This window comes from Euleptes europaea, chromosome 15 (genome assembly GCF_029931775.1).
Source record: "Euleptes europaea isolate rEulEur1 chromosome 15, rEulEur1.hap1, whole genome shotgun sequence".
Taxonomy (NCBI): domain Eukaryota; kingdom Metazoa; phylum Chordata; class Lepidosauria; order Squamata; family Sphaerodactylidae; genus Euleptes; species Euleptes europaea.
The window spans coordinates 52,688,610-52,714,511 of NC_079326.1; the positions used below are offsets into that span (position 1 = coordinate 52,688,610).

General features: G+C 45.4%; 1 protein-coding gene across 1 annotated transcript; it reads left to right on the forward strand.

Moving 5' to 3' along the window:
• The first annotated feature begins 5,917 nt into the window (after positions 1 to 5,917).
• ACADL (acyl-CoA dehydrogenase long chain) lies at positions 5,918 to 25,461 on the forward strand. The gene is made up of 11 exons (XM_056861224.1): positions 5,918 to 5,994; positions 9,449 to 9,610; positions 13,751 to 13,888; positions 15,258 to 15,422; positions 16,154 to 16,220; positions 17,707 to 17,871; positions 19,555 to 19,656; positions 20,875 to 20,988; positions 21,443 to 21,570; positions 23,983 to 24,069; positions 25,242 to 25,461. The coding sequence occupies exons 1-11, from the start codon at positions 5,918 to 5,920 to the stop codon at positions 25,333 to 25,335; spliced, it is 1,299 nt and encodes a 432-aa protein (XP_056717202.1). The 3' UTR covers positions 25,336 to 25,461.
• The last annotated feature ends 441 nt before the right edge of the window (positions 25,462 to 25,902 follow it).

Genomic DNA, 25,902 nt, shown 5'->3' on the forward strand with positions numbered 1-25,902 from the left:
AAAGCAGCTTGGAGAAAGATCCCATATTTCCTTCACAGAACTACAGTTCCCTGATTTCCTTGGTTAGGAGCCATTGCCTTGCACCATTTATCTCTGGGCCTTAGAGTGAACTCCCTTTTCCAAGGCTAGGCATTAGAATATCAGACACACTTAAGTTAAGGGGGGGGGGCTACATTTTCTTCTGAACCTCAGCTCAGACCAAGCCGCAAAATAGTGCGAGGAATCCACCCGCTGCCATTGTCGGGGTTCCCGCAGCTGAAAGGGTCGTGGGTATAGTTTTCTGTGGTTCTCTGTTTATGTTTGTACTTTGTGCAGAATAAAACTGCTTTTCTTCTATCACCGGTGTGCTCGCTGCTTTTGAAATTTCTACTGGAAAAAGAACCTTTTGCCTCTCGGTAACACACAGTGTCTTAGTTTCTTTCGAGGAAGGCAGTCTCCTCTTTGTTAGGGATTTTTAAATTTGCCTGTGGTTCCTAAACATACTACAATCGATTGGTGCTGCAGGTGTAAAAAACAATGACCATTGTTGCAGGGGCAGTCGGAGGAGCATTACCGGGTACTGATCTTAATGGAAGCAGAAAAAGGTGGCTCCAATGGCCCTTTGTCCCCGTGGTGGGTTTTCCCCCATATTTACACCAGGGCAACTTTGAGGATCCAGTTTTTAGTTTACACTTTTTAAAGGATGTCTCTATATGGGAATGTCGGGAGCCTCTTCATTTGCCTCCACAATCCAGCTTTATAGGGAGGGCTCCCCCCCAGCCCCAACCTAGGTCCTCCCTAACTCCTCCCCCCAGAGGCCATAAAGGGCCCTCCCCTTTCTTGGGCTCCCTTGCGTCAGGAAGCCCACCTAAAAGCCACCTGGCCTTGCGCTACCCCGCCCGAGCCCAGCCGCCTGTCAGCTGTTTGGCGGTGTGCTCTGCATAGGCTGGCCTGCTGGGGTTTGCGGCGGCTGGCAGGCTTGCAAGCACCTGTCGGCCAGGAAAAGGAGGCCCGCATGTCGAGCCTGGGTGCTGGCCGGCCTGCCCCCATGTTGGGGAGCAGCGGGCTTTGATCCATGGTGGTGACTCCGCCATAGGCCCCAGACAGAGCCCTCTGCCTGGTGAGGCGGACAGCCACGATTGGGGGACACATCGGGTGGCTTCCTCCCTCCCTCTGCCTGGCATGCTGGAGGGTGAGGTTGGGGAAAGGAGGCACTGGGCGCCTCGGGACAGGGAATTTCTCCTGCTTTGAACTCGGTAGTTTTGTGTGGGTGGAAGAAATTCTGCCTTGCTAGCGAAAGAGATGCCTGTTATTGAAACTTCAGACTGAACGCTTTGGCGAAATGCATACAGGGTGCAATGTGAATCTAGACCCCTTAGATTGCAAATATTTGTCTACCAATGTCCCCTAGAACAAATATACCATGAAGTCTGCTCTTCTAGAACGAGGCTCAATGCAGTAAATAGAGGAAGAATACAGAAGAGGTTGTCGTCCTGCAAAACCCCACTACATGAATGCTAATGGTAAAAATTTTAAGATTGTTTGCCATTGCCTGCCTCCGCGTCACGACTCTGGTGTTCCTTGGAGGTTTCCCATCCAAATACTAACCGGGGCCGACCCTGCTTAGTTTCTGAGATCTGATGAGATCAGGCTAGCCTGGGGCTATCGAGGATAGGAGTGTTGCATTAGAAAGGGACGTTGAAAATACCCCAGAATTTTTGTTGTTAAATTATGTTCTAGGAATACCAAAGAAGGTACAACCAATTGCCTTAAACTTGATTACTGATGCGTGCGTAGTTTTTGCACAACATCAGAAATCAAAAGTATCTCGAAATGAATGAACAGCTAACCAAAGAAAAAGAGGATTTTTTAATGGTAAAACGTACAGCGTGTCAAAGAAATGAGAACAGTGATGAAACCCAGTCAGTGTGGTCTGGTATAATTAATCATATCCAGTTGAAAATAATTGAATGAACAAAAATATTGGCATGGCATATTTCATTATCATTGTGTTCTTTTGTATGTAAATTTGTATAAATAAAACGTATTTTTAAGAGACCTTATTTTGAGATTCATGTAATGTTACATTTTTTGTATTTTACCTTGATAATTTTAAAAAACATGCGTTCATGTAATTATTGTAAGCTTGTTTTATTAAAAATAAGCTTCTGAAAGTAGCGAAGACCAAAAACATACTGTTTTATTAATGAGTATTTTGTCCTAGTCCTTCACATACTGAGACTACTATCTGGAACACAAGGCTGTGACCTGCACCTCCAGCCCCTAATGAATTTTGTCTAATCCCACACTTAATACCTTGAATAAAGAGAAATGACTGAACACCCCAACCACACAAAAATCACAGAAAGCACCTCAATACTCAACGTGCTTCACCATATTTAGGTTTTATAGCTCCCCCTTCACTTTAATGGCTCAGGGTAGACAACCCACCTTAAATCCCAACAGAATTCCTGAGGGAATCTTAACTCAAAGTATTCCACCCCCCAGCCATAATAAGACCACCCATATGAGAGCCAAGGTTCAACAAGCACGCACACACAAAAAGGGGGGGGGAGAACACCACACACAACAGCAACTCTGTAAACTACAGATCACAAAGTCTACAGATCTGAAGAAGTGAGCTGTGACTCACAAAAGCTCATGTCCTGCCAGAAATTTTGTTAGTCTTTGAAGTGCTACTGGTCTCTGGCTCCTTTTTTCTGTGGTCTATTTAATGCTGTATATTGAAAATAAAAATAAAGCAAAATAAGGTTTTTGCAATGTTCCTGATTTTTCTTCCTTACTCTCACGCAAGTAAAGAGGTTAGAGCAGGGCCTAAAAATACTAAATAAGACCAGGCCTGCCCTCAATTACATCTCTCTGCAACTTTCTTCAGTGCAGCTTCGCCATAGATTACCGGGGGGGGGGGGGGGTTGCTTTTAAGTTAAAACAAAAGGGAAGCGAGACTTTGCTAAGGAAAAAAATGCTGAAGAAATTCTGCCCCAGCAGCATTTGGGAGAACGTGTTTGTACGGGTGAGCAGGGAGGAAAAAGCCCCAGCATGAGCCACCCAGTCTGGAAAATATGAGCCATGCAATCCTTTCTTGCACTACACTGAAAACAGCATGAAATATATTTTACTTTTTCCCTAGGTTTTACATCGGGGCCTGCCCACCCAAACTCCAAATTGCAACCCCACCACCCCTTCCTCCCGCTCCCTGTGCAAATGCAAAGTTCGCAGCTGCAGCCTCCTTTTATAAAGGCTTCCATTAGGCCCCGCCCAGCTCCACCTCCTGCTGTAACATTGCAATGGGAGGGGCAGTTCGGTTGTGAACCGGAAGTGTCGAATACTTCGAGCCCTTTCCCCCCCGCCCCTATCTTTTTTTAAATAATTTTTTATTTACTTCATTTAATATATCAACAGAAACAAAATAATAATAAAAAGAAAAACAAGTAATATCTCGAATTTAACAATAAAATGACTTCCCTCCATCGAAAAATGAATTGTATAAACTTTTGCTAGTGTAGCTTATCCAATATTATTTTAATTAACCTGTTCTTATCTTATCCAACATTATTAAATCAATACCTAATATAAAAAATTAATAAAAGTATAAATAAGGGATTAGATCTCCCCCGCCCCTATCTCTATGGAGTGAGAGGTGTTGAGGATGAAGATGGACAGCAGCCCATAGAGGGGTAGGAAGTGGGTGGGGAAAGCAGCACTTCCGGCTGCAGGTGCCCCGCAGTTTTCTAAGCCGACGCCATGTGAGTGGTGGAAGGGGCGGAGAACCCGGGGAAGCTCCTGCCTGGAACAGGGGAGGCTGCACGTGCCTGCATTGGCTTTTCTGACCCAGGCGGAGGCTGCAGCACGCGTGTCCGGATTTGCTTTGCTTTTTGGCTGGCTCAAGCTAATTAATTAATTATAATATCATTAAATAATTAGAATTAATTAATAATAATTAATTTCCACTGGTAGAGTTGCCAATTCCAGGGTGGGAAATTCCTGGAGATTTGGAGGGGGAGCATAGGGAGGGGGGAATTTGGGGAGGAGGGAGCTCAGTGGGGTATATAATGCCATGGAGCTCCCCACCCCCCCACCCCCACCGAAGCAGCCATTTCTTCCAGGAGAGCTGACCCCTCTAGTCTGTAGATTAGCTGCCCGACTCCAGCATCCCCCCCCATGCACCAGACAACGGAGGGAAAGGGTCGCCCTCTAGTGCAGCTCTTCTCAACACCCCCACCCCCCATAAGAACATAAGAAAAGCCCTGCTAGTACCTGGAGGTTAGTACAAGAATATGCTGGGATATCTGCAAAAATAGTTTGTATTGGAAAACCAAACAACAACAGTACATATCTACATAGCACTTCACTGATGTGAATTGTCACTTCTGTATATAGCACTTTGCTATTGTTGTTTGTTTGGTTTTCCAATACAAACTGTTTTTGCAGATATCCCAGCATATTCTTGTACTAATTTCCTAACCTATGGTAACACTACAGAGATGTTTATTTTTTGTTAGTACCTGGAGGTTGGCGACCCTATCTCCAGCCCCCGCCTGGAGGTTGGTAACCCTAACCCCGAGCAGTCCCCTGTAGGATTGCACTGCAAAATGCAAGTTATCTAGCAAAAGTTATTCTCTTTTCCCCCCTCTCACCCCCGCCTTTCCCCCTTTCCTGCAGCTGCCCTTTTAGTTGGGGGCTGTTTTGGAAACCTCCCCACCACACACACACAAAAGTCTGTATTTGTATATATTTTTTAATTATTTTTCAATAATTGCTATACATCTCATTTGACAATACATCCTAGTATATACCAATCTTTGACTCGGTAAAAAATAAAAATAAATATTAGGTGCATGTCTTCAGTATTAAATATAATTAATAATAATTGACTTCCCCACCGACTTCCTCCCTCCCTACAAATATCTGGCGTCTCCTTTGTATTAATATTTTCCAATCCTTATAAGTCATTATTTTAAAGTTATACTTTCCCCTTATTGAAAACATTTCGATAAGCAATAATAATATAATATTTACTAAAGAGAAAAAGAAGAAAATCATATAAAAATGAAAACAGAGACATAACAAAACACATTAACATAATTTTCTCCAGTCACTCATCTCTGTCATATAAAATGGATTAGATCTTTAAAAACTTTATATACCCCCAAGTAACAAAATTAAGTTGATAACATTTTTTAATGTTATACTTTCCCCTTATTTAATATATTTTGATAAACAATAATAATATTAATAATAAAGAGAGGGGGGGGAAAGAAAAAAAATCATTTAAAAAATAAAAACAGAGACATAACAAAACACATTAACATAATTTTCTCCAGTCACTCATGTCTTGTCATATAAAATGGATTAGATCTTAAAAAACTTTATATACCCCCAAGTAACAAATTAAGTTGATATCATTTTTAATGTCATACTTTCCCCTTATTTAATATATTTTGATAAACAACAACAATAATATTAATATTAATAAAGAGGAAAAAAAGAAAAAAATCATTTAAAAAAAAACAGAGGCATAACAAAGCACATTAACATAATTTTCTCCAGTCAATCATGTCTTGTCATATAAAATGGATGAGATCTTAAAAAACTTTATATACCCCCAAGTAACAAATTAAGTTGATATCATTTTTAATGTTATACTTTCCCCTTATTTAATATATTTCGATTAATAATAATAATAATAATAATAATAATAATAATAATAATAATAATAAAGAGAGAGGGAAAAAAAGAAAAAAATCATTTAACAAAAATAAAAACAGAGACATCACAAAGCACATTAACACAATTGACACGCCCCAAAGTCTGAGCCGCGCGCAGGGGCCGCCCTCCCTCCCCTCGCCCCGCACGGGTCGCTGCAAGGCAGCCGCGCAACACCAGGGGGCGCCGCTCCCGGCTCCCCGTCCTCGGCATGGCTTCTGGGCGGCTGCTGGCGAGGCGCGCTCTGCGGGGTCTGCCCGGGCTCCGGGGCCAGGGGGCGTCGGGCAGGTGTGTGAGCCCCCCAGGGGCGGGGGGTCGGCTGCGGGGCGGGCCGGGGGTGCCTTCCTTGCAGGAACGTGCTTGCAAGGCTTGCTTGGGGTCCTGGGAAAGAGCAAAGGGGGAAGGGTGGAGAGGTGGGGGGGATTTTTTTGGGGGGGGGGGGCTAGCCAAGGATCCTGAATTGCAAGCGACCCGATTGGGGGCGGGGGGCTCCGACTCCCTCCCCCCTTCCCTTCTTCCGGCAGAACGGGCTGGCTTTTCCAATGGCAGGAACTCAAAAGAAATGCAATGGCAGGAAGTTAAAAGAAACTTTATAGGGAAGGGGGTGGTGGGGGGAGAATCCTGCCCACTTTGTTGCTACACGATCCTAATACTTATAGGGTGATTTGTTGGCGCTCGATGCACTGGGTAAATTTTCTGCTGGCTGTACTGCGGGGGTGGGTGGGGGTTGCATTGCAGTGAAGCCAACCTCCAGGCGGGAGAATAAGGACACGTCCTTATTTTTCATCTCTTCTTCGGCTGTCTTTATTGGGGACTTCCATTGTCTACCTTTGGCATTGACAAAATTGCAATGCAACATGATTTAATGACAAAATTGCAATACAACATGGTTTAATGACAAAATTGCAATACAACATGATTTAATGACAAAATTGCAATACAACATGATTTAAAGCACTGGTTCCCAACCAGGGGTCCGTGGACCCCCAGGGGTCCGCAAGAACTAAATTAAGGTCCGTGAAACAAAGTTATAAACCCATAATAAATTAATATTTTCAATTAAAAGTTCTCTATTATATATATATATATATATATATTCAAATATTATTCTAAGTTTAATGTTTAACTAACAGTTACGATTAAAGTTTATTTTCAAATTCTCGGAATTTTTATTTTGAACCTTGGGGTCCCTGCACCGAACAAAAAAGTCCTAGTGGTCCCTGGTCAAAAAAAGGTTGGGAACCACTGATTTAAAGTGTACTTACCTTGGAAAGAAGAATCCATCAGTCCTTTCTGTATATCTGTGTATATATTGTATATATATATATATATATATTGTTTGCTGTTATTCTAGAGTTAAATATTCACTTGTCACCTTGCACTTTTAATATAATTGTATTGCATTGAGATTTGTGTGCTGGTTTTGTTTTGCAACATTACTATCCAGCACAGAGCCTTGTTTGTTTTTGGTTAACCTCCAGGCGGGGGCTGGACATCTCCCGGAATTGCAACTGGTCTCCAGGTTATTAGATAGGGCGTTTTGGAGGACTTTGATTCATAGGGTCGCCATGAGTCCGAAGCGACTGGACGGCACTTAACACACACACACACACACACTACAGAGATTAGTTCCCCTGGAGAAAATGGCTGCTTTGAACGGTGGGCTCTATGGCAGTATACCTAGGGTTGCCAACCTCCCGGTAGCAGCTGGAGATCTCCTACTATTACAATGGATCTCTGGCCGATAGAGATTGGATCCCCTGGAGAAAATGGCTGCTTTGGCCATTGGACTCATAGAATCATAGAGGTGGAAGGGATAACCAGGGTCATCTAGTCCAACCCCCTGCACAATGCAGGGAATTACGAACTACCTCCCCCCACACCCCCAGTGACCCCTACTCCATGCCCAGAAGATGGCCAAGATGCCCTCCCTCTCATGATCTGCCTAAGGTCATAGAATCACCATTGCTGACAGATGGCCATCTAGGCTCTGCTTCAAAACCTCCAGGGAAGGAGTGCTTACCACCTCCCAAGGAAGCCTATTCCACCGAGGAACCGCTCTAACTGTTAGAAAATTCTTCCTAATGTCTAGATGGAAACTTTTTTTACTTAATTTCAGCCCGTTGGTTCTAGTCTGACCTTCTGGGGCAACAGGAAACAACCCGGCACCCTCTATATGACAGCCCTTCGAGTACTTGAAGATGGCTATCATATCACCTCTCAGTCTTCTCTCCAGGCTAAACATACCCAGCTCCTTCAACCTTTCCTCCTAGGACTTGGTCTCCAGACCCCTCACCATTGTTGCCCTCCTCTGGACACGTTCCAGCTTGTCTACATCCTTCTTAAATTGCGGTGCCCAAAACTGAACACAGTACTCTGGGTGAGGTCTAACCAGAGCGGAGTAAAGCAATACCATCATAGAATCACAGACTTGGAAGGGACCACCAGGGTCATCACTTTTTGGTTCCTGTGCCTCTAGCAGCTGCAGGGCAGAACACAGATCCAACAGGCGCAGCCTTTGTTTCTACATCTTTGCGGTGGACTGAAAGCTGCACCTGTTGTATACTGGCCTTTGTATTGCTGCAGGAAGGTGCAGAACCCCCTTCGAAATAAGATGGCAGCCCGGCTTCCCAGAGGGTTTGCAAATGAGGAGTCATGGCAGTGTGCTTACGATAGCCGGCATTGCAGGACTAGATGCCGACAAAATTAATATTATGAAGAAGAAGGGTTGGTTTTTATATGCCGACTTAAGGAAGACTCAAACCGGCTTACAGTCACCTTCCCTCCCCCTGCCCACAACAAACACCCTGTGAGGTAGGTGGGGCTGAGAGAGCTCTAAGAGAGCTGTAACTAGCCCAAGGTCACCCAGCTGGCTTAATGTGGAGGAGTGGGGAATCAAACCCAGTTCTCCAGATCAGACTTCACCGCTCCAAACCACCGCTCTTAACCACTACCCCACACTGGGGAAGCAAAGGGCTGCTTTACCCTACCCTTCAAACCGGATCCTCCAGCTGTTTCATCAGAGGTAGTGAACTTTACCCTAGTTCCAGCGTGGGTGAGCCTTTCGTCAGCAACACAGATAATAAAATAATGGCACTGAGTGTCATCCCATTGCAACATGCCATTAGCATTTTCAGCAACAGCTGTGTATCTCTTGTAATGTCCGTTTGTTTTTTTAAAAAAATGAGTGTCTTTTTCATAAAACATGTCCAAACAATTTTATAAAACATGAATACAATACAGTAAATATCTTACCTAACCGTAACAAGAGAAATCATTATTTTATTTATTACCGTTACATATTTAAAACCCACCTTTCTTGCTGAAACTCGAGGCAATTAAAAACAACAACTCCAAAAGAAACCTACACTATAACAAGATACAGTAAAATCTAGCAAAATCAGCAGCCAGCCTGACAAAGACACTGCTTATATTGCCTTATTTTACTGTATCTTTCTGTTCGACATGGCATAACCAATCTGCTAAGCAATTTCATTAGCGGCAGGAGCGCATTAAATATTTCCCCCAGATCACGTCAGTTCCCGCAGCTACATTGATCTCCGGCAGCTTTTCAACAACAGCAAATTTATCATATTTCATCACCCCTGGAGATCTCAACCTAAACCAAAGCCAAAACATAAAAATCCAGCAATAGCTTCGCTGTGATAAGCACGTTCTTTAAAAAAAAAAAAAGCATAACATGGTATTTTTTCCCACCAGCGCTCTTCTTTTCGTTCTTAAGGTACCTCCACACTGAAAATCATGACACGGCACGCTTGGAAACCTCCTCTGCCAAAACTTTGACGGACATTGGAACTCGGAGGATCTTCTCTTCGGACCACGACATGTTCCGGCAAAGCGTCAGAAAATTCTTCCAGGAGGCCGTGGTTCCATATCACGCCGAGTGAGTGAACGGCTGCAAAGTCTTGTACTGCTTGACGATTGCAGCGTAGTTCTGTCCCTTTTTGCTCTCCATTAGCTTAGGTCTTTTCGGCATGGCTGTTTCCCTCGCGGTTAAGTTTCCAGCAACTTTGGGTCTCTGTTGTGATCGTGCGTGCCGTTTCCGACCGTCAGTCGTCGCCTCGCTCTCCCCCTGCGTTTCCGCACGTTCTGCCCGCGTTTTCAGGGACCTGTTTTATCTCGAATTCGAAAACGTGGGCTAAACGTGGGGAGAGGCGGGGGGAGAGCGGGGCAACCTCTGACGGCCGGAAACCGGCATGCATCATCACAACAAAGACCCAAAGTCGTTGGAAACGTGACCGTGAGGGATACAGACATGGCCTAAAAGGCTTTAGTCTTATAACGCTGGTTAATTTAATTGTTAAGTCGCTGGCATTTCAGTTTTAAAATTGGTAGATGTGGGCAAACCAAAATGTTAGTAGCGTTCCTAGGATGTTGATCAGGAGCCTTATAGTAAGTGCATCCTGCATTATGTTACTTGGAAACCCAGTGAACACATTAGGGCCTACTTGTGAGTAAACACTCTTAGGAATCAACTGCAGACCAGTGTTCCCTCTTTTCCCTCTAGTCTTCATGGCTGGAAAGGAAAACAAACATTTATTTCCTTCATGATAATTCACAGTGGGTAGCCGTGTTAGTCTGTTTGCAGTAGTCAAAAAGGGCAAGAGTCCAGTAGCACCTTAAAGACTAACAAAAATATTTTCTGGCAGGGTATCTGAAGAAGTGAGCTGTGGCTCACGAAAGCTCATACCCTACCAGAAAATATTTTTGTTAGTCTTTAAGGTGCTACTGGACTCTTGCCCTTATTTCCTTCATATATACCCCACTTTTCTCCTCAATGGGGACCCAAAGTGTCTTATATCATTCTCGTCTCCTCCATTTTATCCAGGCAACAACTTTGCGAGGTAGGTTAGGCTGAGAGTGTGTGAATGGCCAAAGGACTCCCAGCAAGCTTCCATGGCAGAATGGGAATTCAAACCTTTCGCATTCACACAGCATTCACACAGTGGCCAGAGGTGCTTTCACTGTGATCTTTCAAAAAAGATGGTACTAAACCAGATTTGGGAAAGGTGGCAGCATAGCAGGGGGAAACACAGAAGCAGGGCAACTAGAAGCTGGCGTCATGTGGGTGTTTAATTAGCAGTAATTATCATGGTGTAGTGGTTAAGAGCAGCGGGACTCATCCAGCAAACCAGGCTCGATTCCCCAGTCCTCCAACTGAAGCCTGCTGGGTGACCTTGGGCCAGTCACAGTTCTCTCAGAACTGTGTCAGCCCACCAGAGGCAGGCAATGGCAAACTACCTCTGCAGTCGGTCTGGCATGCTCACATGCGATTCACAGAGTACTTAGAGGTGGAACACCATAAACAACAAGAGGAATCTCTGAAAGAAAAGAAACTTGAGGGAGATATTAAACACCTTGAAAATGCTAAAAAGAAAAGAAAAGGCTGAGAAAAGAAGCCAAAATGGAAGAAGAAACAATTGGTCAGAAACTAAGGGAGCTGCAAAACAAAAATAGAAAATTGTAAAGTGCTGAGAGCCAGTGTGGTGTGGTGGTTAGAAGTGGCGGACTTTAATCCGGTGAGCCAGGTTTGATTCCCTGCTCCTCCACATGAAGCCTGCTGGGTGACCTTGGGCCAGTCACAGTTCTCTCTGAACTCTGTCCGCACAGAAACAGGGAATGGCAAACCACCTCCAAACGTCTCTTGCCTTGAAAACCCTACGGGGTCGCCATAAATCAGCTTCGACTTGACCGCACTTTACGCACCCACGCAAATTGTTCTCTTATCTTATCTTTGAAGACCCAAAGTAGTGTGATTGGTAAATTCATGGGAAACGGGTAGAGCAAGTTACCCAGTTCTGTTATTTAAGAATTCACTTTCCAAGGTAATTTGTCCTGGAGGACCCATCTTGAGAATGCTCATAACAGGGCCTTAGTTGCAACAAAGGCCATAATATGGGAGGGGGGAGGGCGTTTACAGTAAAGGTGTCCAATTTTTTCCTGCTGTTTCTTCCCTTTTTTAATGCAAAAGTATGTGGTCACCTCTAAGGAGCTCCAGTACAGATCGAGGCCCGTAGAGAGACACTGGATTCCCTTTTGTCATTATTCTTGCAGAAGTTCACAGGGATGCCAAGTAGTGTGGCTAACGTCTCTATAATGGCAGAACTGTTTGTGTGTAAAGCACCATCCAAATATTTACCAGGGCCGACCCTGCTTCGCTTCTGAGATCTGATGAGATCAGGCTAGCCTGGGTCATCCAGGTCAGGGCAGAAATAGGCTTACAATCTCTGGGAGCACAGGCATGGGTAAGGACTTTCAGGCTTCGGCTGAAAATTTTATTTGCCCCAGAAGCTAATGGGTGCCTCTGTCAGTTAGATCTTTGAAGACAGATCACGATGGGTAGCCATGTTAGTCTGTCTGTACTGTAGCAGTAGAAAAGAGCAAGAGCCCAGTAGCACCTTAAAGACTAAGGTATGAGCTTTCCAGCAGGGTATGAGCTTTCGTGAGTGACAGCTCACTTGTTCAGATACAGAAGGAATCTTTGAAGATGGTTACCCTGCTCAGGGTAGTTTTCAAGACGGGACGGGATATAATCTTGTTTGCACAGTGGAAGTAATTAGCAAATGAGCAATCCCCTTGACTGACAACAGCCCTTGTTCAAAACGTTAAAGAAGAAGAAGAGTTGGTTTTTATATGCCGACTTTCTCTACCACCTAAGGAAGAATCAAACCGGCTTACAATCACCTTCCCTTTCCCCTTTCCATAACAGACACCCTGTGAGGTAGGTGGGGCTGAGAGAGCTCTGAGAGCTGTGACTAGCCCAAGATCACCCAGCTGGTTCCACACCCTCAGCAGAAAGCCATTTAAAATGAGATTGTCTGGCATGTTTTTGGAAATGCGGTAGGAGATGGGACCTCTGAACAGCTTCTGATGCCCCTTCCAGAGGACGGGATGCAAAATACCAGCGGTGGCTCTTGCGATGATGTCACCACTAGGTGGAGCTCTTGAGCTGAAAACACATATTAAGTTGTCTACCCATGGGGCTCAGGTTGCCAACTTCCAGGGGGTGCCTAGAAACCTCCCAGAATTACAACTGATCTCCAGGCTACAAAGATCAGTTCCCCTGGATGAAACGGTTGCTTTGAAGGGTGAACTCTATGGCATTATACCCTGCTGAGGTTAGCAGCTGGAGGTAGTAGCTGGAGAGCTCCTACTATTACAGCTGATCTCCAGCTGATAGAGATCAGTTCACCTGGAGAAAATAGCCGCTTTGGCAATTGGACTCTATGGCATTGAAGTCCCTCCCCTCTCCAAACCCTGCCCTCCTCAGGCTTCGCCCCCCAAAACTCCAAGTATTTCCCAACCGGGAGCTGGCAGCCCTAGCTGAGGTCCTTCCCCTCTCCACCCCCACATCTCCAGGAATTTCCTAACCCAGAGTTGGCAACCCTGCTTTGGGCCACATAATCCGTCATTTCAAACCATTCAATTTATAAGAACATAAGAACATAAGAAAGGCCATGCTGGATCAGACCAAGGCCCATCAAGTCCAGCAGTCTGTTCACACAGTGGCCAACCAGGGGCCTCTAGGAAGCCCCCAAACATGAAAGCTGTAGCAGCAGCATCCTGCCTGTGTTCCACAGCACCTAATATATTCAGCATGCTCCTCTGATCCTGGAGAGAACAGGTATGCAACATGACTAGTATCCATTTTAACTAGCAGCCATGAATACCCCCCTCCTCCATGAACATGTCCACTCCCCTCTTAAAGCCCTCCAAGTTGTCAGCCTTCACCACATCCTGGGGCAGGGAGTTCCACAAGTTAACTATGCGTTGCGTGAAGAAATACTTCCTCTTACCAGTTTTGAATCTCTCACCCTCCGGCTTCAGCAGATGACCCCATGTTTTAGTATTAAGAGAGAGGGAGACAAGCTTCTCCCTGTCCGCTCTCTCCAAACCTCGCATAATTTTATAGACCTTCATAATTTTATAGACTTGTGTTCTTACTGAGTAAATTATCAGAATGGAGCTACACAGACTGTAAAAAAGATGGCGCTGCCTTTTCACAATCCTGTTTTATCTGCAGGTGGGAGAAGGCTGGGCAGGTAAGCAGAGAGCTCTGGGAAAAAGCCGGCCAGCTGGGGTTGCTGGGAGTCAACATATCAGAAGAACATGGTGGTATAGGAGGCGATCTCTTCTCTGCAGCGGTCGTCTGGGAAGAACAGTAAGTAGGCCTTTGCAGCTCAAAAGAACTCTTCTCGCCTGCCGCGTCCTCGTTCCCGATTTCCCCATTTCCGAGTTCTTTTGAAGACGTTTATTTATTTACTGACTTGATTAATAGCCCGCCTTTCTCACCGAGGCTCAAGGTGGATTTACGCGGGGTAAAACCTTCGCCGTCCAATAGCGTGAGACATCTAATAAGTGATTCGAAATGGAATGACAAAATTAGAAACCATGCAGAAAGGCATCGGATGCGGTATGTCAAACAAAGCAGAACGCAGAATTACAGAAGTAGAAAGCGAGTCCTGAGACACCCGTCAGCCCCGGGGCTCTGAGCTTCCCTTCCCTGACATTCCCAACCTCTGCCTGAGACCCTGGAGAGCCGCTGCCGGTCTGAGTAGACAATACTGACCTTGATGGACCCAGGGTCTGATCCAGTATAAGGCAGCTTCAGGTGTTCATTTCAGACGTGACCGAATGTTCTTCCATTGAAAAAACTGCCTCATAGAAAGGAGCGTGCTGGGGGGAAAGCCTAGGTTAGTATCTTCTCCCTGGCTTCATAGTATTCATTGTGGAGTTTATTTTATACAGAAGGATATTCAGTTGCGGGTTCCCCTATCTAGTGCCTGGAGATCTCCTAGAATCACTGCTCGACTCCAGATTACTGCGATCTGTTCCCCTGGAGAAAATGGCTGCTTTGGAGCACCTTCTCTAGGCTGCACCCCCTCAAATCTCCATGAATTTCCCAACCCGGAACCTGAACTGGAGAAACCTGTATTCAGACTCACCATCTCAGAGATAACTAGGCCGAAAGGGACCTTTTCGTCTTTGGCCCGTGATCTTCTGCGTCAGAGCTGATGCTCCTGAGTTTGGTATGCTGAGCTTGGCTTTAGTGGAACTGTCGACACGTGGTACTGCTGTGTGAATTTTCTCCTTTAGAAGTTGTCTTTTCCAATATGCCTGTACATTGCCTGATTTGGGGGACTTAACATACCTAAAACATACTTTCACAAACTTTATAACGAGTCGTTTAAGGGGGCTTCCCTGTGTGTTTCTGGCACCATTGCGGAGTTGTCTTCCAAATGGTCTTTCTTCCCCCTGTCCCAGAGAGCCAGCATGGTGTATTGGTTAAGAGCGGTGGTTTGGAGCAGTGGACTCTAATCTAGAGAACCAGGTTTGATTCCCCGCTCCTACACATGAAGCCAGCTGGGTGACCTTGGGCTAGTCACAGTTTCTCCGAACTCTCTCAGCCCCACCTACCTCACAGGGTGCCTGTTGTGGGATGGGGAAGGTGATTATGAGCCAGTTTGATTCTTCCTTTAGTGGTAGAGAAAGTTGGCATATAAAAGCCAACTCTTCTTCTTCTTTCCCAGAATGTATGTGAACTGCACGGGCCCCGGATTCAGCCTGCACTCTGACATTGTCATGCCTTACATTGCCAACTACGGTTCCCAAGAGCAGATTAAAAGATTCATTCCAGCGATGGCAGCGGGAAAATGCATTGGCGCGATAGCCATGACCGAGCCGGGGGCAGGAAGGTGAGCAGGGAAGGGCTTTGGCCTGAAAAGGTCTTAAGGCTGCCGTCCTCTGTGCAGTTTCTTGGAATCACGTTCGCATTAAAGTCTGAGAATGTGGAAGCCATAATGTTACAAATAGCTTTGTCTCTTCGTAAAAGATGGAAGTTATTAAGGATCTATATCAGTTAATATAGCCAGCATGGCGTAGTGGTTGTGAGCAGTGGACTCTAATCTGGAGAACTGAGTTGGTTTCCTCGCTCCTACACGTGAAGCCAGCTGGGTGACCTTGGGCTAGTCACAGCTCTCTTAGGACTCTCTCAGCCTCACCTACCTCACAGGGTGTCTTTGTGGGGAGGATAAAGGAAGGTGTTTGTAAGACAGTATGATTCTCCCTTAAGTGGTAGAGAAAGTCGGCATATAAAAACCAACTCTTCTTCTTCTAGACATAAATGTCACTTGGTTGGGCTTGGCCATGCCATGCCTCACTATCCCAGATTGGGGGGGGGGACGGGACGGGACTTGGCTGCCTTGCAGGCCAGATAAGAGCTTTCAAGGGGCCGGATCCAGCCCGGGGGCTTTATGTTTGACACCCCTGGTCTATTCTGAAAGTAACGCTGCTCAGTTTCATGGGGTGACTTTTACATTCTAGTCTTTTGGGAGAGGGAGAGAAGTTCCCTCTCTCCTCCCCCTACCCCCCTATTTTTAAATACCTTGCATTTTTGTTGAGCTCTCAAGATTTGTTTTCCCTTTAGTGATTTGCAGGGCGTACGGACGTTTGCCGAGAAGGATGGGACCGACTGGATTCTAAATGGCAGTAAGGTATGGAAGCAGAAGAGCTTTTCACTCCCACGGCCCAGTGCCGGATTTATCATGAGGTCGTCTGTCATTACGATATACGAGTTAGCAACTCGGGCTTCGTGTTTTACAGCTTTGGTCTTGACTTTGGGCCAAGCCGTTTGTTCGCGCTTCCAAAACCTCATAGCTACTGTTGCTGGCGACTCGGAATCCGGGCGTCTTGGAAGGGGCTTTTCTTCCCGGCTTTTGTCTGGGAAGGATATAAAGAGCACCACAAGAATTTGTCCCCTTCGCACTTTAGCGTAGTCGGTAACCAAGGACTCGAAATATTGCACGGTTCAAAAGAACGGCCAGCAGAAATCGCCTGCATGGCGTGAAATCGCCCAGGGGAGCTGGGGAGGCGGACAAAGAACTTGAAGCCATCGATCCAAAACGAAAACACAAGTTTAATTTCCCCGTCGATTGTCTGGTTAAGGTGCAGGGGAAATGTCACACTTTGGGTGTCAGCTGCACGAAACAAGGAATCCTGTTGCTGTGCAGTCATTTTTTGAAGTGTTTTAATTAAACTAATGTTTCACCACCATCCCCCACTTCTCTGATGCATGCCCAGTAGCCAAGCGAACCCTGTCTCATGGTAGTGAGGAGAAAATGGATAACCCCAGTCTGCTACTGTGAGATCCTTGCAGGAAAAGCAGGGTACAAATGGCAACTGATAAATTTATTTATTTACTTACTGTATTTATCTCCTGCCTTTCTCCACGTTGTGAACCCCAGAGCAGCTTACGTCACTCATCATGAGAGGGGGGGCAGGAAGGAATGAGTCTGTGCTTGGCTCTCATGACCCTTTCTTACATGTCCCGGGGTAATGCCACTTTGGGGTTAGGAAGGAATTTTCTTCCAGGCCGGATTGGCCAGGGATCCTGGAGGTTCTTGGCCATTCTTTGGGAATAGAGCTGTGGTCACTGGGAGAGTGGGGGGACGGTAGTTTGGATGTTCCAGCATTGAGCAGGGGGTTAGACTAGAGGAATGTTTAGTCTGGCGAAAAGGAGGTTGAGGGGGGACACGATAGCTCTCTTTAAGTATCGGAAGGGCTGTCACTTAGAGGAGGGCAGGGAGCTGTTCCTGTTGGCAGCAGAGGAGAGGACTCACAATAAATTGCGGGCGGAAAGGTACTGGTTGGATATTAGGAACATGTTTTTTACAGTAAGAGTTGTTCGACAGTGGAGTCAGCTCCCTAGGGAGATGGTGAGCTCCCCCTCACTGGCAGTCTTTAAGCAGAGGCTGGACAAGCACTTGTCAAGGATCCTCTAGGCTGCTCCTGTATTAATCAGGGGGTTGGACTAGATGGCCTGTATGGCCCAACTCTATGATTCTGTGACCCTTTGAGGTCTCTTCCAGCTCCGTGTTTTTATGCTGAGATGGGTCCCAGCTGTTTCTTTGTTGGAGTGCCTTAACAGAGCTGCCCACATATAATCCAAATAGGCCACACCTTTTGCTGCCCTCTTGGCAGGCATTCATCACCAACGGTTGGATGAGCGATCTGGTGATTGTCGTGGCCGTGACCAACCGCGAGGCCCGGTCTCCCGCTCACGGCATCAGCCTCTTCCTAGTGGAAAATGGAATGAAAGGCTTCGTCAAAGGGCGTAAGCTGGAGAAAATCGGCCTGAAGGCACAGGTGAGTCGAGAGAGGCCTGCAGGTGGACTCTGCCTTGGCAGCGATCTCTGCAGTGGCCACCTGAGGGATTCTCAGTCCCTCTTTCATGGCCCTGGGAATGTAGGGGACAAACCAAAGGGCAGGTTTATTTATTTATTTAGAATACTTCAATACCACCTCTTTAGAGTTCTGCTCCAGGCGGTATACGCTTAAAACAAACATCACTATATAAAAATCAAGCCGTTAAAAAACAAGCATGGGAGGAGGAGAACACACATGAAGCTGCCTTATACCGAATCAGACCTTTTAATTTATTTTTATTTGATTTATTCTTTGATTTCTATCCCGCCCTCTATCCCTGGCCAAAGCCAGGCTAGGGCGGTTAACATCACCAGATATAACCATATAACAATACAATAAAACCATAAAATAGAACTACAGGTTGAGTATCCTTTATCCGGACTGCTTGGGACCAGACGTGGTCCCTATTTCGGATCTTTCCGTATTTTGGAATGTTTTGAAACTTTTGCATATACATAATGAGATATCTTGGGGATGGGACCCAAGTCTAAACACGAAATACATTTATGTTTTATACATGTTTTATATATATTTTATACACATCGCCTGAATGTAATTTTAAACAATATTTTAAATAATTTTGTGTACATTGAACCATTAAGGGCACTGCTGAGGGCCTGTGAGTAATGCCTGCGTGACGGCTCAAAAGGTCCAGTTTTTGGATCTGTCCAGATATCATACGTGCGGATAAGGGATACTCAACCGGTACCTAAAATCCTTAAAATCACTTTCCAATAAACAAAACTGATGGCGCATCATTAGAGAACAGGGCCACCATGGCCCAGCAACACAGTCAGGGGCCCCCAGCTCAGTCTGATAGTCCACTGAGGTCAGTCTTGTCTGCTCAGACCAGCAGTGGCTCTCCAGGGTCTCAGGCAGAGGTCTTTCATATCACCTAGTACCAGATCCTTTAACTGGACATGGCAGGGATTGAACCTGGGACCTTCTGCATGCAAAGCAGAGGTTCTCCCACTAAGCCATGGTACCCATTTTGCCTTCCGTGGTTTCCAAAGCTGCTTTTTGGAGTCCTTCCCTAGGTGCCTCCCTTTAACTTGACTCAAAACAAAAAACAGCACGTAGCTCAAAATCACCTTATATATTCACTATATTACCACTAAAACTCAAACAGAAACAGATACTGAATGTACAGGTACACAATGCATACAACCACATGAAAAATACAACAAACCTATACCACCAACAACCTATAATGCCAACAATTCAAATATGATAATAATAATAATAATAATACCCTTCCCATAGAGTTTGTGTCAAAAAGTTCTTTAGATACTATATAGCTGTTCCAAACAAGCGGTATCTTTGGTGACACGCGTGAGGCATGGAAACATGAGGCATGGAAACCCAGTGCCAGCAGGAACTACTGCCACTTGCTCTTTCGGGGCCAAGTTAGACATGGCAGCAAGAGCCATATCTGGGAAATCACACGTCTGCCCCATCTGTGTATACAATCGGCTGTGTGGGATGGGGGTAGTACCGATTTTTAACATCAGAAGGGAAACGGGGTCATGGTGGTAGAAAGAGCCGTCAAGCTGCAGCCGACTTACGGCGACCCAATAACGTTTTCCTTTTCCTCCCCCCCCCATATATATTGTTGGACATCAGGACACGGCAGAACTCTTTTTTGAAGACGTCCGTCTGCCCGCCAGCGCTTTGCTTGGGAAGGAGAACAAAGGCTTCTATTACCTCATGGCTGAGCTCCCTCAGGTAGGAAAGGTTTGAAGTGGCACAAAAGGCCAAGTGTAGGTGAGGGGGAGAGGTAATGGAGGCCACTGGCCTCTTAGGGCAGGGATTGGCCCAGGCACCAGCTGGGCAGAACCCGGCCCATGATTGGGTGCCAGTGGGAGACAGCAGAGGTTAAAAGGGGGACTCTTATGCGTGGGAGTTTTGCCTGAGGTTCGTTGCTCGCTGGACCCACACTTTCTTCTTGTGAAGATATGTAACAGCAATCTCCGAGCTCAAAACAAGAAGCTTTCGAGTCCCCGCCCCTTGGAAATGCCACTTTGTAATTGGCTGTAGGGATTCCCCACTCCTCCACATGAGCGGCAAACACTAATCTGGTGAGCCAGGTTGGTTTCCAAACTCCTACACATGAAGCCAGCTGGGTGACCTTGGGCTAGTCACAGCTCTCTTAGAGCTCTCTCGGCCCCACCTATCTCACAGGGTGTCTGTTGTGGGGAGGGGAAGGGAAGGTGATTGCAAGCCGGTTTGATTCTTAAGTGGTAGAGAAAGTCGACATATAAAAACCAACTCTTCTCCTTCTTATCCGGCCAGCTGAGGCAGCCACCCCATCCCCCCACTCTCGATCTGGGCTGGCAAGTCACGGCACAGCCCAACCAAGTGACATTTATGTCATATCGGGCCCTCCTAACTATTGAGTTCGACACCCCTGTCTACATGTTACATACCATGAATGCACACTCTGCATCCTCAACTTTTCCAGACATTTGAAACGTGCGTGTATAAAGAATGGTGCAGATGGGAGCTCGGGAGGGTTGCCAGCTCTGGGTTCAGAAATACCTGGAGATTTGGGGGTGGAGACTGGGAGAGTGGGGTTTAAGTAGGGGAGGGACCTCTGTAGGGTGCAGTCCACCTTCCAGAGCTGCCATTTTCTCCAGAAGTGGAATAAATGTTTTAAATAATTAAATAAGAGACTTATGTAGCCTAGGGATTAGTTGTAATTCTGGGATATCTCCAGCCACTGCCTGGAGGTTGGGAACCCTAGAGCTCAGACATGGGCCGTAGGGGTGTAGGAAAGAGTGACCTAATTCAGGCTCAGCTCCAACTCTAAAGGGTAGAGGGATTAACAGCGTTGGTGTTGGTACCAATCACAGCATTCTGTATGTTGGGAAATAATAAAGAGAGGTTTTCTAGCTTGTTAATCAGCCCACCTGAATGTTTTTTTTTCCCTCCCTGTTTCTTAAGGAAAGGCTGTTGATAGCTGATATGGCCATTGCCAGTTGTGAATTTATGTTTGAAGAGACAAGAAACTACGTCAAAGAAAGAAAAGCTTTTGGAAAAACGATTGCACATTTGCAGGTGAATATTTTAGGAATGTTTGCTCGTTCTGTTGTGTCGTTCACTTATGTTTGTCTGCGTCTCATATACTTTACCTCTGTGTGTGCTGCCAGTTTTCTGTAATCCAGATTATGTGTATTGGGGGGGGGGCATCAACTTTTGTTTTGGGTTTTTGTCCAGCTCGTCCATTTAGCCGAGTAGAACCTCCTCGTTCAGGAGCAGCATGCCTCTGATGTTGGCAATCTTCCTTATGTGAGGTCCTCCTAGGATCCTCAGATTGGCTGTGGATGAAAAGATTAACAAATATCTGAAAATAATCTTGGAGGCAGTGACACGTTTGGATTGTGCATAATATGCCAACCTTGTAGAGAGATTCTCTCCACCCGGTCCCCCCCCCAAAGATATTTGAAAGGAGTATTCTTATAGCAATGCCTCTTTTTCATTAAACCCCCTTTTTTCCTTTGCAAATTGAAAGACGGTCCAGCACAAGCTTGCGGAACTGAAAACACAGATTTGCGTAGGCCGGGCGTTTTTGGATAGCTGCCTCCAACTTCACTCAGCAAAACGCCTGGACTCTGCCACTGCTTCGATGGCCAAATACTGGTAGGCGTGCTAAACTGACATCTCTTCTTCAGTAGGATCTTTCCAGATGTGAACAGCTGTGTTGAATTGAACTCTCGGTGGGGAAAGCCAGTCCAGGTGGAGGGGGGGGGGCAGTCCAATGTCTCCTTTATCCTTCTTCCTGTTCAGTTTTGTAGCTACTGTTCATAGTTGTGTGTGTGTGTGTGTGTGTGTGTGTGTGTGTGTGTGTGTGTGTGTGTGTGTGTTTAATGTGATTCTGGATGAGGGCCCCAGTGGTTGGGGAGCAGAAAAATTGACATTCTTTATAGCATGACAGAGGAATGGTGAACATAAGAACCTAGGAAGAGCCCTAATGAATCAGACCCGTGGTCCATCTAGTCGAGCATCCTGTCTCACACAGAGGCTGACCAGATCCTCTGGAGGACCAACAGCAGGGCACAGAGGCCAAGGCCTTCATTAGAACCTAGGAAGAGCCCTGCTTGATCAGACCCGTGGTCCATCTATTCCAGCATCCTGTCTCACACAGTGGCCGACCAGTTCCTCTGGAGGACCAACAACAGGGCATAGAGGCCAAGGCCTTCCCCTGATGTTGCCTCCTGGCACTTGGTGATATTCAGAGGTTGACTGCCTCTGGATGTGGAGGTTCCCTTGAGTCCCCATGGCTAGTAGCCACTGATAGACCTCTCCTCCACGAATCAGTCTAATCCCCTTTTCAAGCCATCCATACCTGTGGCAGAGGCAAGGTGGCCTGGTATAGCTCAATCTTGGAAGCTAAACAGGGTTGGTATTTGGCATGGAGACTGCCAAGGCAGACTCTGCAGAGGTAGGCCATGGCAAACCACCTCCGCTTCCCACCTGCCTTGAAAGCCTCTTGCTGGGGTCGCCATAAGTTGGCTGCTACTTGACGCCACTTTACACACATGTGCTAATAGAAGCGTTGCTGAGCTTTGGAAACCTGAACAGCCACATTCTGTGTAGCTTTCACCATAACTGAGGACGTTGTGTCTGAGTGAAGGATCCCAATGTTCACACAGGCGAAACATTGCAGTCTGACTCGAGTAAATGCAGGATCCCCTAAAATCATGTGCTACCAGGAGTTCTGCAGATTAGTAATCTGCACTTATTATGCACATACACATACCTTTATTGGCAAAATTACAGTGCTTTAGACAAAAAATCCAAACAGAATACAGATAAAACACCCTGCAGATTGGGAAGATACAGTAATATTTCATTACAATATTTCATTCCAAAATTATACTAATTAAAAGCAGTTTTGATCTCAAGCACTTCTGCGAGGAATTGAGCCACCATCTCATTATTTCAGGAGTCAAATCATTCAAGAGGAATTGACATTTCAGTTCATTATTCAGAGATCTTTTGGTAGCTAGTAGAGTAGGTAACCATATTTTGCGCGTGCATTTGCTTATTATGCTATAAACTAGTCCAGAGATCTCCATCCGATTGGAGCCTGCGGGCACCTTTGTAATTCTGACGCAAGGTGGTGAGTACAGCCACAGGAGGCGGAGCCAACCACCAAATATCTGGGAGAATGCATAACCCTCACAGTAAATCAACAACATTCCCCACTCCTCCACATGAAGCCTGCTGGGTGACACTGGGCTAGTCACAGCTCTGTCAGAACTCTCTCAGCCCCACCTACCTCACAAGGTGTCTGTTGTGGGGAGGGGAAGGTGATTGTAAGCCGCTTTGAGACTCCTTAAAGGTAGAGAAAAGCGGGCTATAAAAACCAACTCTTTTTCTTATTAGATATTTAGCAACAGCTAGTTTTATAGGAATATTTAGCTAGAGTGAAAGGAGAACGTAACTTGACCTTATTATAGAGGCCCTGAATGTAGTTTCGGTCCTCATAGCTTATTTTCCAAGCACAGGCTGGGTATTTGGCCCCTATCAGTTTCCTAAATCGGTCGAAGTTCAGGGTGAAAATGTTGCCCATTGACGGCTTATAGCAAGTCCAGACCTGGGCTGTTCCATACCGTTCCGTTTTTCATTAGCCAGAAAAAATGCCTTGGGCTGCTGTTACAGTTACTCATTAACCCATCTTTCACCAGACAGAGTTAGACAAGTAAAAATCTCTGAAGGTAATATTTTGTACTGATGCCAGACTAGATTAACTGCTTGGGTGAAAGAAACCAGATGTGAGATCAGGAAAGGACAGAAAACGTTTTTTTTTTTTTTGAGCATGTACCCTTAGAAAACCTATAGAGAAAATGAGATAAACCAAAGATAGAGGTCAGCTGGAATATTTCCAGAAAAAGCGCATAACTGGGAGAGTGAGTAGCTTTAGACTGAAATGAACAAACACGACAAGCATGAAATATGTGCTAACGTAATCAACCTCTTTGATACGCTTTTTTATTATCGTGAAAGCATCTGTTTTTCCAAGACCTCTTATCATTCTTTCCTTTCTAGGGCTTCTGATCTCCAAAACATTGTGGCCACCCAGTGTGTCCAGCTCCATGGAGGATGGGGATATATGTGGGAATATCCAATTGCCAAGTAAGTATTCTTAACTGATTCTGCTGCCTTCTTTGACTAACTCTAATCATCCAGACAGATTTAATAGTTCCGCGGGAAGAGTCTGGTCCTTCCCCAGAAGTTAAACCATTTTGATATTCTGTTCTTTAATTATATATTTTACTTATTTAAAAATGTCTATTAGCCGCCTTTCTGCCTTGCGGATCTTGAGGCGGCTTACAAGATAAGTAAAACAATTATAAAAATCACATAAAATACCGTAATTTAAAATATCCAATTAGGACTGCCAATAGATAAAAACTAAATTAGTCAAATTCCGCCCTAAATAAAACTGTCTTCCACTGCCTCCTGAAAGTCGAAAGTGCGGGGGCCAGGCACACCTCCCTGGGGAGATTGCTCCATAATTGTGGGGCGGCCACCGAAAAGGCCCTCTTGTGTGTCTGCCAGACGAGGGTGATTGATTGGTGGGACAGTCAGGAGGGCCTCTCCCTGTGATCTTAATTCCTGGGCAGGAACGGATGGGAGAAGATGGTCTTTCAAATACTCCGGTCCCAAGCCATTGCTTGAATATAGGTTCTAAAAAATAAAGCAAGAATGCTGTATCCTGTGTTTTGATGAGAGACTACATTTTTGCTTTACTGACTAATTTAAGGTTGCCTGATAGCTGAATCTATATAATTCTCTGTTTGTACGTGTGTTTCTTAAGGTACATTAAGAAACCCTGAGAGCCAGGGTGGTATAATGTTTAAGAGCAGTGGTTTGGAGCGGTAGACTCTGATCTGGAGAACTGGGTTTGATTCCCCACTCCTCCACATGAAGCCAGCTGGATGACCTTGGGCTAGTCACAGCTCTCTTAGCCCCACCTATCTCACAGGGTGTCGGTTGTGGCAAGGGAAAGGGAAGGTGATTGTAAGCCGGTTTGATTCTTCCTTAAGTGGTAGAGAAAGTCAGCATATAAAAACCAACTCTTCTCCTTCTTCTTCCTTAGCTAAAAGCAGGCAGCAAGTTTTGGCTTGACTCTGTAACATACACAAAATATAGGCTGAAAACAAACTAAATATCCCAACTTTCTATCTATCCAGTACATTTTTATCTTGCCCTTCTCTCAAGGAGCTTGGGACAAACATAACTTTATTTAGAAGTACTTCTAGTATGCCTTCCAGTCCGCTCACTCTGTCCCTTCTTTTCTCCAGATCTTTTGTAGATGCTCGTGTCCAACCAATCTATGGTGGTACCAATGAAATAATGAAAGAGCTTATTGCTAGAGATATTGTAAGTGATAACTAAGCCTGGGGTTGTCCGGGTTCCCGAATCCAATTACTGTTGACATGGAACTCAGTAATACATGCAAATGAATTTGGAGGAAGACACTTTGTCTGGTTGAAGAACAGGAAACACTATTATTAAAAATACTTTAAAAAAAAAAACTAGAAACATGCGATCTTTGTTTTGTTGGTCTGCAATGCTGCCATTCTACAGAGGTCTGACTCAACATGCATTCAAAAAAGCAGAAACCTGTCCAGTGGTATTAATAGGCAAAACAGACTGAATTCTGGATATTATCTGCACTTGAATTCTTGTATTCTTGCGTTACTCAGTCTAGCCCTAAGCATTAGAATTAAACGCACACACATGTTGGAAGAATTATTGTTATTGAAAAGAGGAAACTGCTATGAGCTGGAAAGTTTCTGTAATGGAAAGTCCTTGGAAATAGCGAGAGGCAGGCCTGCCTCTTAACACACCCTAATAAAAAAAAGTATGGCTCTTTTAACAACCTTTATGTATCTGTATAAACACAGAAAGTATTCATCAGAGCTGAGAAATGAGCCAATAATAATTGTACAGGAATATTAA

Coding starts and splice junctions, on each gene's coding strand:
- ACADL (XM_056861224.1), top strand. CDS start 5,918: ATGGCTTCTGGGCGGCTGCTGGCGAGGCGCGCTCTGCGGGGTCTGCCC. Junction 5,995..9,448: donor GGCCAGGGGGCGTCGGGCAG/GTGTGTGAGCCC, acceptor TTCGTTCTTAAG/GTACCTCCACACTGAAAATC. Junction 21,571..23,982: donor GCTTCGATGGCCAAATACTG/GTAGGCGTGCTA, acceptor TTTCCTTTCTAG/GGCTTCTGATCTCCAAAACA.